We start from the raw sequence: 13,999 nt of genomic DNA, 5'->3' as shown, positions 1-13,999 counted from the left end.
ATATGTTAGGATGGCTGAGCAACACAATCACTCACAGCAGTGACAAAAACAGGGTCAGGAGCCACATCAAGCATGCACAATTGCAAAAATGTGATAGACTTGGATGTGGTGTTACACAGAGCAGCACACACGCTCTGGTCCACAGTCACAAATCTACAGACATGGACATCAATACAAATGCACAAAAACACACACATACACCGGTTTGCGATTCACATATCAGGACCGAACCTTTTGGTGTGAATAATTAACAGACTCCTTGACATAGTCATCAAATATCCTTTCAGCTTACTGCATGTGCATCCAAGACTGATCAAAGGAAACCTCGCTCAAGTTGAACGCTTGGTTAGCATAGCTTAGCATAATGACTTCAAACAAACAGAGTGAAAGAGCTAGCTTGGCCTTGTCTATCTGATTTATCTCAACGTGTAAAATTAAATGTTGTGGTTTTATAGCCTTCTGTGCCAGACAAGTTGCCCGAACAGTGACATGCTGGTGTCTCTGCGGGTTGCCAACAGGCTCCAGGAAGTTAGTGCACAAACAATCCTAGCTACCGTAAACTACTCCTATAATATTCTTCATATAAACTGTGTACATGCAAAACAATGAATGACTGATTCGCAACAATGGCTAATGTTTGAAATATTTGCCTTCAATTCCTCTGCTCACAACCCCATTCTCATATACCTTGACCTATTGGACTCCATGTTTGTAACGCAAATGTTGGCCCAGGTTGTAAGAAACTGGACCTGATTCAACACTGACATGATATTGTACATTATTTTGAAAGAAAGCATGACTTTGGCTTCCAATGATTGTGGCCATTACCCACAATCCAGAACTACACACACACACACACACACACACACACTCATAGTCTCATCTCTAGCAACTCAGTTGGCCTGTAATCACATTACGATTAGGGTACTCACAACTGTGCCACATTAGACGAGTGCATAAACACTTGTTAGATGGAGAGAGAAAACTGAGCTAAAAATACAGAGCAGAGAGGCTCTGAACGGAGGAGAGGGACAAGCTGAGGATTAGTACCGCCTCAGCGAATCAAACAAACAAGTCCAAAAAGGAGCATGAACGAGAGGTGGAGACAGAGAGAGGGAGGAAGGGAGGGACGGTGATGAAAAACGCCACTTCCTCTGGAGCTGACCTAGTAAAACATTCATGAGAGACGTCTTTATGTGAAGCGTGTATTTGAGTGTTTTAGAGTGGAGGGGGTGTGAGGGGAGTTTAAGGCTTGGGAGTCTAAAATAAGACAGTCCTCTGTGTTTCAGTGTCTGTGTGTGCCAAAAAAACGAGGAGAAAAATAAGAAGTTATTTCAGATTTGAGATGATACAAAGGCACGTTCGGTGCTAGATGTGACACCGCCGACCTCTCAAATCAAGAATAGACACTGAACTGAGACAGAGAAAGAAAGAGGAACATGAAAAGATGCTACTTCTTTTGAGAACATCCAGCCAATGGAATAGAAATGAGTCAGCTGTAATTATGACAGATGTAAAGGATATAAATGACTGATTGCAGACAATTTAAATGTGTGGCTGCACCCAAATCCACACTTTAATGAAGAGGCATAATTAGATAAAAAGCAGAACACACGTTCATGATTGACACTTCAATTAAAACATCACACACTGAAGTTCTGCCGTAGACTTTATTAAGACTTCACTAACTCAAATTCTCAACTCAAATAGTTTGCGTGTGTGTGTGTGTGTGTGTGTGTGTGTGCGTGCGCTGATGACTAGGCAGATGTGCCAAACCACTTAATGCAGCTGGTTGCTACTAAAGCATCACACTAATTAACCGGCTCATCTCACAGCCTATAAGAGGTTAACGCATCATAGCGCCCACGCAGTGACTACACTGGACACACACACACACACACACACACACACACACACACACACACACACACACACACACACACACACACACACACACACACATCCCTCTGTTACTATCTTAGTGGGAACCCGTCATTGACATAACACAATCTCTAGCCCCTTACCCTCACAACTAAGTGCCTACAAGCACACACATACACACACACACAACCTCATACACATAAATGTACATGCATGGTTACCCAGCTATAAAAACTTCAAACAACCCACATCTTTTGCTAAGCAACATCGCAGTGTGAAGCTGCAAGATCGAGCATGTCATTAAGTGGGTTTGTTAACATGGATGCCTGTAAAAACATAAAAATGGGTGTAAATGAGGGCAAAAGAAAAACACTGCGAACTACATACAAGGTAGAAAGCTGTGCTGAGACTATTGACATTACAACAGCATCGGCCTGAAGCTGGACGAGACAAAGCTCTTTGATAGACTGAATAAAGGAGAAAGAGGACAGAGGTCAGGAAAGGATGAAAGGGGAGCGGGGAGGGGGGTGGGGTGGCTGTGCAAGATGAGCAATCCTTAGCCACATTAGAGCAGCTTAAAAACCAAGTTAATCTTAAAGTGGAGGAACTCAGTAGTACCCAGAGCCCAAAGAAGAGCTGCTGGGCCTGGCCCTCTCCGGCTGCCTGAGTACAAAGCTGCACGAGAAACAGATGTTGTGAACGCCCGACACTTCTGCTCTGTGTGTGAAAGAGAGAGAGAGACAATAAAATGTGGAAGGGGGGGGGGGCAGATGTTTCTTTGGGTCTAATTTCCCTGGCTCTAAAAAAACAAAAGTTATTTCTGGAAATAGCAAATTACTGTTACTTGATGAAAATACCCTCTTAATCTGAGTACTCCTAACCCCAACCCTATTGCCAGACAAGAATATCAAACTGCAACTATGGTTAAGCTTCAGGAAAGATTGTGGCAATGACACCCAGCTCTACTTGTCCACCAAACCTACATCTATGCTCCCTCCATCTTCTCTAACTGACTGCTTAGATGAAGTTAAAACCTGATTCACTCAAAACTTCCTCAAACTTAACAATGATACTGAAATTCTCCTTGTTGGCTCCAAATCCACCCGAGTAAAATATCCAAATTGCTCTCCTCATTGACAATTCCACTCTCCCCTCCACCCCCACGTCAAGAGTCTTGGTGTCATCCTCGACAGGACACTTTCTTTTGAAAAACACATCAATAATCTTACCCGGTCTGCTTATTTCCACTTACGCACCATCAATCGCCTTTGTCCTTCACTTACACATCATAACACTGCTACTCTCATCCACGCTCTTGTCATTTCCTGTTTTGATTACTGTAACTCCCTTCTCTCTGGTCTATCTCACAAGTTCATTCATAAACTCCAACTGGTTCAAAACTCTGCTGCCGGTACTATCACCAGAGCCCCAGTCTCTGAACACATTACTCCACTTCTAAAACAACTGGACTGGCTTCCTGTTAATCACCGTATTGATTTTAAAGTTCTTCTTCTCACCTTCAAAGCACTCCATAATCTTGCTCCTCCTTATCTCTCTGAACTACTTCAGCCCTACACCCCATCCCAAACTCTCCAATCCTCTCTTCCTCACTACTTCCCATTCCTTCTGCCCGCATGTCCACAATGGGGTTCAGAGCCTTCAGCTATCGTGCACCTCACCTTTGGAACTCCCTCCCTCTATTCATCCGTACGACAGAGTCCTTATCCTCCTTTAAAATTTTGCTCAAAACCCACTTATTTTGAAAGACTTACCCCACATAATTCCACCTTCAACTGGCTTCAGGATGAACTGCTTTTTTAAATTGTTTTTCTCTATTCTATTTTATCTTAATCTTTAAATTGTGTCACGTTTGGATTTTTTATTGTATTGCCTCCTTGAAATGTATTTTAACTGTTTTAATCTGTAAGTTTTCCTTGAGTGCTATGAAAGGCACCCACAAATAAAATCCATCCATCCATCCATCGTCAACCGCTTATCCTGCGTACAGGGTCGCGGGGGGCTGGAGGCAATCCCAGCTGACATTGGGGCGGAAGGCGGGGTACACCCTGGACAGGTCGCCAGTCCATCGCAGCTACAAATAAAATGTATTATTATATTATTATGGCAAATAATAATTTATTTGGCTATGGCTAATAAACTATGATCAAGGCACGACATTTGATTAAAGTTAGGGAAAGATTGTGATTATGGTTAATAAAAAGGCAAATGTTAATTGCAGTTCAAACCCTTACTTTCTGTCTCGTCCCATAAAGGGCACACTTCTTCCTGCACTGGACAGAAATTGTCAGGTGAGAAATCGGCTGTTATGGGATCAATTCCTGGGCTAAAGGGCTGCTATACCATAAACTAACAAGATCAAACATTTAGGCTTAATTAATCATCTACGCTATAACATAAACAGCAGGTTGAACGGTGATTTAGATTCCCAGATGCAGAACATAAAGTTAACAGTGACTCTCATCCCTTTGTTCATTAAGTACTGCAAGTTCTGAAGTGTTTTTAAAACAAAAATGTTTTCATCAAATTCAAAAGCTGTTCCAGGCCTACACTGTAAACAAAAAGAGTGAGGTTCAATACTTTTATTTTATTTCCTTTTTAAATTGCACTAATTTCATTCGAAATGTAACCTTTTGAAATAAATAACTAGTTTTGTAACATTACCAAGAAACACGGATGTCAACACACTCAAACTCTGTGGGTTTCGCTGAGAACACTGTTAGGCAACTTTTAACGTAACGTTTCTCTGCCTGACACATCTGCTTCGTGCATCTTACATTATCCTGTTTTTCCTGCAAGTATGGAAAACCATATGATAACAATAGTCTAAAAAAGACCTACATGTTCACAAGCACTAAACACACAAAGAGAATTAAAAAACTACCAGATGAACAGCCATGTGAAAGAATATACATATTGGATGTAGACACACACACACACACTTCAAATATATAGCTTCTTCTATCTCTGCCCGCTCATGAGCAAACCACACCTGCTGGCTACAGATTATCATTGATTTCAACAGCCAGGTCAGACAAATTGGTTGGCATCCTGAGCTGCTCTGTCCTCCACCAGCTGATTGGTCTAGTGTGCATGAGTGGACTCACTGGGACAACTGTGAGGCCACTTTGATGCCAGCACTGCACAGCAGGGGCTGCAGAAAACCTGTGGAGTCTCTCTCCTGCCAAGCACCGTTCAGCCAGAAAGGCTGATGAAGCCACAAAGTCGTGCAGCCAAAGTTTACATAACCTAGCAGCAAGTGGAAAGATGGATGTGACAACTCAGCTGAAGCTTTTCATAATGTGCAAGACTGAGGTCAGAAAACTTCATCGTGGACAAGGATGTTAAAGTGAATGTGAAAAGATTTGACATTTCATCACATTTAAAGTCTCTCCATGCACTTCAAGGCTTTTTGACTTGTCACGGTAAAAATCATTAGGGAAGTGTTAAGTGGTGAGTGGTCGTGAGTGAATGAGATTGTTTTCTATTGTGTGTGCGGGCAGAGTGTTGGCCTGCAGTCATCACCTTCTGTGTAATATACCCACATCTCTGAGTGAGCGGTTACAGCTGCAGCTCGGATCACTGCTCACAGATTTTCCGCTACCAGCCCTGGGTGATGGAGGGTGCACGAACTCCGTAACCCCCACAGCTTCCTTCTCTTTGCTGCTTGTGTGCAGAATGTACTGTATATGAGTGTGTGTGTGTGTGTGTGTGAGAGCTGCAGCTGTGCGAACAGCTGTCTATAGTAACATGCTTAATCTGTGCACACACCCAAAGATGAGCTCAGACGCCACCTCTCAAAATTGTGTCCAACTTATGAGAGCCAGCAGCATTTTTATAGCCCTTGTGGGAGCTTGTTGGGGCGACACTGTTACACAAGTGACTACCAAAGAAGTAGAAAAAACTCCAATGTATATTATGTCAATAATATTTTTCCCTTAAAGGTCTAAGATATAGAAAAATATGTCAGTGCCAAGCCATGGTGATGAATTCAGGAGGGTTTTTTTGTACATGCCATGTATTTATTGCACATGTAAATGTACAGTGTGTTTAAGTGCATGTGTGTGTATGTAATCATGCTGTATTGTTCCGTAAAATGAGATGTTCAGGTTCTTAACAATGGGACCTGTTTGGATCAGGATGGCTCTTCTGAAGCTCCATGTGATTTGGCTTTTTTCCATAATGTGAGACCATTATCCTTTCATTGGGTTTCTATTCTTTATAGGAATGGGTTGTGTGAATGACAGGGACAACTCAATCTGTGAAGCAGTCTTTTTTTTCAATTGGTCCACAGATGCTTGTTATCAAGTCACGATTTGACGGGATTGTTAACTTGGTGCATAGATCTAAAAATCTCTGTGGTTGTAGAAGACTAAATTCAGCCGGTGAACAAAGAACACAAGCCATGAAATGTATGTTATGAACAGTAGGAACTTAACGATTTTGAAAAAATATCTAACTGCAATTATTTTGACTTATATTGAAAGTACGATATAATTTGCTATGTTGGAGGGAATGATCATTTTTACATAATTATTCTCACTTTCATTGAAAAACATATTTAAATGATTATGGAGTGATTTTTGCAAGGATCTGTACCAAACAAAGATGTTTTCATAAGTCTTTAGAATATGATGTGGAGGCCAGGAAATCTCTGCAGCATGACAATATTTGATTTAAATTGGTGTTTTACACGGTACACGGTAGAAGCTGCAGAACTGTAGCCTCTATTCATTAGTTACTGTAACTTACACTGTACATTTAACGTTAAAGATAAACTGAGGCTTATTGTTGATCATTTCCTTTCTGCTCTGCTCGCCTGCCATTCACCGATCTTGTGCAGAGTTTTGCGTTAGTGCCGTGCGGCCGACAAATGCATTCATGTCTATTTCAAGTACTATTTAAAAACAATATAATATTTTTGGTGTGGTTCATCAATGGTGATAAATGATCTGAAGGTCCCGCAAGGTGCGAACAACTTGGCACAACAGCGAGAGGCAGGGGTCTCTCTGCCACTAGGCTACGTCATAGACTGCAGGGCTACACACACACACATACATGCTACGCCACTGACCCCCCTTCTTTAAGGGTAATTTTGGATTTATTCATGCACTTTTAAAACATTTCTGTGTTTGTTCTTTTTACATGTTTATTTACAGCATTTTATGTTGAAATTTATGTTGTAATAGGCAGTATATTAACTTATTTGGAAAAAACTGGTAGTTCTTTGTAAAATCAGACGTTGAGCACCCCCATATCACCAAAATCGCACGATCCTCATTTTGCTGCAAAGCTTCGACTGTGAGATTGACAGTCGAATCAGGCTTCGCCCATCAAACCAAATCGAACCTTCGACTATGTGGGGTCAGTCCTAGAAATTCGCAGTAGGCCATATTGCAATTTTGATAAGATTTCAATTAATTGTTCACCCCTAATGAACAGCTGTTATAACTGAGCTGTTTGAATAGCTCAATTATAATATAATCAATCTTTCATTATCCGGTCAATAACCAGAGCAGGACAAGGTTATCTCCCGAGGATATTAGATGGCTTCAGTCTTAATAGGATTCCCCATCTAAACAGAAAGGATCCATGAAGGAATGTCAGTCCTAACCCAAATGGGGCACAGTAGATATAATGAGGCCCTCCAATGGTGGCCGTGGTTATGAAACAGCCTGTACATGATAAACCAAGCTGCCTCTTGGGTGTTGCAGCAAAGAGGCCCCACTGGCTTTACCAGCGTTAAGAGCTCAAGCTTGTCAAAACAGGTAGTGTTCACACGGATGAGGACGGATCCTGATTCCCCACGGTGCTTAAAGATGGCCATGTGTGCCCTATATATATATGTTCACATGTGTGTGGATATGACAGCTCTGAACACAACTGGGGCATGTACACAATAAACAGGGATGATCAAAGTCATTTCTGCTATTCTTGCAATTCGTGTACCATTTTGAACTCTGATACTATCAACAAAATCAAAGTGAGAGGGGAGGTGGAAACAGGCTTGTCCAACAGCGTGTGATGGAGAAATTAATTCTTTCTTTGCATGTCTGAGGCTAATACCTCCTTTCTCATTCCCTCAATTCTTTGTCTGACACATCCAATTAGCATAACATGAACATATGTATACACACCAGAACCAGAATCTTGGCAGGATATGGGATAGGACAGGCATCAGGGACTCAAGCCAGACAGACACGAAGGCCTGGCATGCAGGGTTGCCCCCTGTAACCTGGCTCCAGCTGGAGGACCCAGTTCCTTGACAGGTTGGCAGTGATCTCCGCTCCCCTATCCTCTGGTCAATCTCTGCTTCTCATCTGTTATCCAACACCAGCCCTCTCTCTCTTTTCACATGCCACTTAATTTCACTCCTGGCAGGATGGCAGCCTTTGACCTTTTTACTCACAGCCATCTGATGTTCCCATCTTTAGTTCCAATTGAATCTATTTTGTATTCATTTTTGTTGAATAAAGCAAAGACTTTCTCACAGGTGACGCCAATGAAAATCATCCACTTTTTACTTTTAGGTAGTCAAAGCACTATATTTGTACATGTTTGATTGTCAAATTCTTGCGTGGGAATGTATCATAAACATTTGGCTAGCACAAAAATCAGATGGGATCATTTTTTGTGTGGGGAAAACAAGTCGTTGTGACCTAAACCCCTTCACCAAATTGCAGCATAAAAAATGATACAAGCATCTTCTACCCCTTTGTGGGCACCCACCAAAGCAATCATAGAGTTAGTCAGACAGATAAAACGGAACTCCAAACTTTTTTCCCAGAGCAGCACAGAGAAAACATCGTGTGGAGGTGTCTGGCAAGCTGTCAGCTTGTGCAGTTTCCTGGCCCATGCCAGTGTGCAGATTTGCATTCGGCTCAAAGGAGGCCCGAAACATCAAAGCCTCTTTGAAGCACCACTTGATGCTGCGCAATGGGACAGGTGAAGAAAAACAATGCAACACAGCAACGTTCTGAACTACTGTACCCAGAATGCACCACAGTAGCAAAAATAAAAGTGGGACACATCAGTGCCATGGTAGAAATGACAGAACCTCATGATGTGCTTTAAGAAAAGTGGAACAAAGATTATTTTTCTACATTGTTTCACTCAGAAAACTGTATTTCTGTTTGCGCTCTGAGGACTTTTGTATAATATCTGTAAACACTGGAGACAGATCACTGTGACAGCCAAAGCAAGGACTCTGAATAAAATATGACAGGCTAAAGAGTTGCAGGAATCTGTAGCATGTAATTCAGAAAATGACATGTAATTAAAGTCAAAGCTGTTTTTGACAGCAACTGAGAAAGACTGCTTTACTTATACTGTAAGAAAGCAGCGCTTTTCCTTTACATTTTCAAGTTTCTAAGTTCATTTAAGTTTTAAAATGAAACTCATGGCACCTATAATTTAATCATTTACCTTCTAGATTCTAATAACTCTGAACCTGAGACTTCAATCTTCCACTTAGCTGAAGGTATATTGAAAAATGTGGCTATTGTATTACTCAGACATGAAATTCAGAACATCTGCCACTTCAAGTCTAAAGACACTTTAGATAAGTGTATGCTTTATGTTTAGTAGTTTTAATAAGTTGCAATGGTGCTATGATGTTTTGTTTTTAAGACAATTTTATATGTTGACACGGCCTTCAGTCCTCAGGGACTTTTTATCTGTGTTCTGCTTGACAAAACTTAATGAATCCTACATACATTTAACAATAACAAGCATTACCCAATTTAGTTTTCCTGCCACCTCCTCTGACGACTGTGATAAGTTCCTAAATTTCTTAGCTGGCAAGATCGCTGGTCTCAGATCATATTTCAATCATGGCATTTATCACTCTGCCACCTTCCGTGTTCTGCTGTCAGCATTATTTCCATTCAACTCTCAGATATAGTTTCTCATATGCGTTCATCACCCATCCCTACTGACATAATCCCTACTAAATTTCTGAAAGAGGTCCTCCCTGTCATTGCCCCCTGTCTTTTCTCTATTGTCAATCACCCTCTCCTCTCCTCCTTAATATATATAAAAGCCTAGCTAGTTGACACCATTTTAGATAAGTATAGGCCCATTTCCAAACATCCATTCCTTTCTAAAATTCTAGAAAAAGCTGTCACCAACCAGCTTCTCCAACTGGTTGAGGAACATAATATCTTTCATAAGTATCAATCCGTCAGAAACACTGAAATAGTGCTGCAGGTGTGCAGACAAAGGGGACTATTCAATGTTAATTTTACTCCGCTTCTCCGCTGCATTTGACACCACCTTGACACAGATAATTGGATCAAGGGCTTTTATCCTGTCCTATTCCTTATTTAAATCCAGAAGTGGCCGCGTTTTTTTCAGTTGTAGCTCCTAAAATCTGGAATATCTTTCTCTGTTCCAGTATTCAAAATCTGTGGTTTCAGAGAATCTCATTTCTACAGGTTAGCCTTTTTATAAACACTTCCTGTTTGCCTTGAGTGTTGTTGATTTTGGTCGTATGCTTTAATCTTCATCTATGTATCAAGTATTATGCCAGATTAGTATTATCACTAGCCACTTTATTAGGTACACGTTGCTAGTACCGGGTTGGACCGCCTTTTGCTTTCAGAACTGCCTTAAATTTTGTCAACAAGCTGTTGGAAACATTCCTCAGAGACTATGTTCCATATTGACATGACAGCATCACACAGTTGCTGCAGATTTGTCAGCTGCACATCCATGATGCAAATCTCCTGTTCCACCACATCCCAAAGGTGCTCTGTTGGATTGAGATCTGGTGACTGTGGAGGCCAGTGGAGTATAGTGAACTCATTGTCATGTTGAAAAAAACAGTTTGAGCTGATTTGAGCTTTGTGACATGGTGCATTATCCTGCTGGAAGTAGCCATCAGAAGATGGGTACACTGTGGTCATAAAGGGATAGACACCGTCAGAAACAATACTCAGGTAGGCCGTCGCGTTTAAACAATGCTCAGTTGGTACTAAGGGGCCCAAAGTGTGCCAAGAAAATATCTCCCACACCATTACACCACCACCACCAGCCTGAACTGTTGATACAAGGGGGGATGGATCCACAGATGAAATCAAGACTCATCAGACCAGGCAACATTTTTCCAATCTTTTAATCTTTAGCTCAATTGAACAGGTGTACCTAATAAAGTGGCCGGTGAGTACATAGTATGTATGTATACATGTATTTGCATGTATGTCCTATCCTATATGTAAAGCAACAAGAGATTGCATAACTGCTGATGATGGCCTCCTCCTGTTAATACCCTTAATAACACAGCAACAGCACATGGCGTGACCACAATGCTCTCCTCCTTCTTTGACCCATCCTGCCATCTCACTGGCACTTATGCATACTACTCATGCATGTGCACATATTGTCTGATTGTCCATATTGCCTAGAAGCAGCCCCTGAATGCCTAGGCCAGTCTAATAGCTAATCAAAAATACTCACACAGACACACACAAACACAGCATCTGTTCTTGTCAGATATGAATGTGCCATTGATGCCTGCTGGGTGCTGTGGTGACTGAAAGGCTTGTGTGTATGAAAGCTACAATATATGCTCGGATTGCCATAATTTGGCCCATATTTTCTGAGGCTAATTTAGTAAACAACGCCTCGTGTTCTAAAATTCAGCCACTGACTGACCTTGAAATGAAATGCCAACTCAGGATACGGAAATTACTCGTCCAAATTCTGTCTGTTGCTGATGTTTTTGTGTATATATTCACGGATGAAGTGCCACTGCATTCAGGTAAAGAGGTGCTGAATAAGGGGTATGAAAAGTGAATAAACGTTGAATAAACTCCATAAAAGCCTCTCCATAAATCAAGAACAAACAGTGAAAAGATATTCAGTAGCAACATTTCATAATTCATTTCCAAGCTGATGTTGAACTCACAGGCCTAGACTCCTTATCCTCTTACTAATGTGACTTTGGCTGGTGTGGTAATAGGATTGGTGCACCTGAAAAAAAGAATCATGGCAAACTATACCTGTGCAGGTTGTCAAGATATGACACTTTGGGCTTTCACAGGCATCACTCGCCAGTTCTGCAAGCAAACACCCTCTACGTCTGTCTCCATCTCTCTCTCCCAGGATCTAATACACTCCACCAAGGCTCTCATGAAGAAAACCATTCTGCATTTTATAGCAATCAAACCAGGCTCCTGAGCAATTACTTCTGATCGCAGCCCACTTGGCCTGGACACTGTTTATCCGTGTTGGCATGGGAATTCACCGGGCAAAACTCAGACAGCTCTTTTTCATGCGCACTGCGCCTTTGCCAGCATATATGCCTCCCCAAAGATGTCTTCACGATGGCTCAATGCTCATTTTAATTAACACATAAGCCTATTGATGTTAATTAAAAAGCAGACAGAAAAAGATCAGACAGGGGGGAAGCTGCATATCTGAACGCACCAAAAGATGCAGCGGCAATGTTTGGCACTTATTCAGATGAGATATCCTGTAGCCCTCTTGAAACATATCCAAGTATATCAAACAGATTTTTGATGTTAGAAAATGCAGATTTCCTGGAATCTGAGAAATGCTAAGAAACTGGTATTAGAAGTTTAACAAGGGCACTCTAACAATGATAATATCTGCAATACATAGATAATGTACTGCAGGGTAATATGTAAATGTAGAATGTCTGTGCTAGCATGCAGTCACTTGCGGTGCTACTTACTTCATGGGCTTGAACAGCGCTTGTCCGTAGTTCTGGAAAGTCATGATCAACTTTAGCTGGGTGCCTCCTGATTTCATGGCTGGGAAGAAAACAATCAAGATGTTAGATCAGCATTTGAAGCATAAACACACACACACACACACACACACACACACACATTTACACACATATAAACATAAACACAAAAATATACTCGCACATATGCACAGCTGTTTTGCTATTTGCCAAATTGGAGAAAGCAAGTTTGCATGACTGCATAACAGAGCTGTCACATCTGTTGACCAATTTGCCTGACAACCAAAGTGCAATGGTGGTTGTTAGCACCTGGGTGTGGCTGAGAGCATGAAAAGCATCTGCTGAAAACAATTTCTGGGTTTGAAGGAGGGATCAACATGGAAACACACAATTTGTCTGAATGTAACCGAATGGCTGTGTGTTCTTGCAGAAGACATGTGTCTTTAGATCAACACGTGTCGCACATTGATTGAATGAAAATTTCTGCTCACTTTTAAGATATAAAGGCCACTAAAACTACAATTCCGCAGCGCATTACTATGGTGTCATTACTATGTTACTGAATTCAATCACAAATGAATTGACCCCAACTGTGTGTTCCCATCCGTGTGCACATGCTACATAACAGACCTGATTCTGACCAGATGTTTCTCTGTAAGCCTCTGTGGATTGTACACATTGTCAGTGAATGCTTGCGCACGTGTAGTAACCACACACGCTTGACTCTCCACAACCACTTCTCTTCTCACTCGCATCAAACTGTCCTCCTGTACCCTGGGAGAGGAGCCAGGGCACATGTCTCTGACTATCAGTCATGTCCACGGTGTCTCCCAGAGGGTGATGGAGACTTACTGTGAGCTTCCTGCCTGCCTCCGACTAGAACAAAGGGACCGCCAGGCCTGTCTAAATGCCTTGTGTTTCTGTCATAATGGACAGGCTTTCGGGGGATTTACCCATTTATTACAGCGTATTAACTTGAGCATATTACACAACACGCGCTTCTGCCTAACCCCAATATCAATATAAGCCCCCTGTAGTGGACCCACTTACTGACTAACTTTCTGGCTGAGCAACTGCCTGCACTCTACCCTCTGCACAAACTGTCTTTTGTCTTTATTGACTCTAAAGCTGTTTCTCTCAGATTGTCCCTCGTTCTTGTTTGTATTTGTCATCCTTTGATTCTTATTCTCTCTGTTACGCTCTGTCTGTCTCACTTTGTCTCACTCACCGCTGGCAAGCCTCCCCATTTGCTGTGACTCAATTTCAAATGCGTTCGTTTTTTCCATCCGCTGTACAACCTACATAACCTCAGATCTGCGCCTTTGCTTTACGACAGAGGATGGATATTGAGTGAAACTAAATCCAAAGAATACACTGAGAGCATTAGGC

At 41.7% G+C, this 13,999-nt stretch overlaps 1 protein-coding gene across 1 annotated transcript in view; it reads right to left on the bottom strand.

Annotated features, from left to right (window-relative positions):
- The window catches only part of fam20ca (FAM20C golgi associated secretory pathway kinase a), a 42,274-nt gene that overhangs the window by 24,283 nt on the left and 3,992 nt on the right, over positions 1–13,999 (bottom strand). The window contains exon 3 of the mRNA XM_046034154.1: positions 12,596–12,674. Coding sequence (XP_045890110.1) covers positions 12,596–12,674 — 79 coding nt within the window. The remainder of the gene's footprint in view (positions 1–12,595; positions 12,675–13,999) is intronic.

This window comes from Micropterus dolomieu, linkage group LG02 (genome assembly GCF_021292245.1).
Source record: "Micropterus dolomieu isolate WLL.071019.BEF.003 ecotype Adirondacks linkage group LG02, ASM2129224v1, whole genome shotgun sequence".
NCBI classification, from domain to species: domain Eukaryota; kingdom Metazoa; phylum Chordata; class Actinopteri; order Centrarchiformes; family Centrarchidae; genus Micropterus; species Micropterus dolomieu.
The sequence above is the reverse complement of the archived record's forward strand: the minus strand, read 5'-3'. Positions and strand labels throughout refer to the sequence as shown.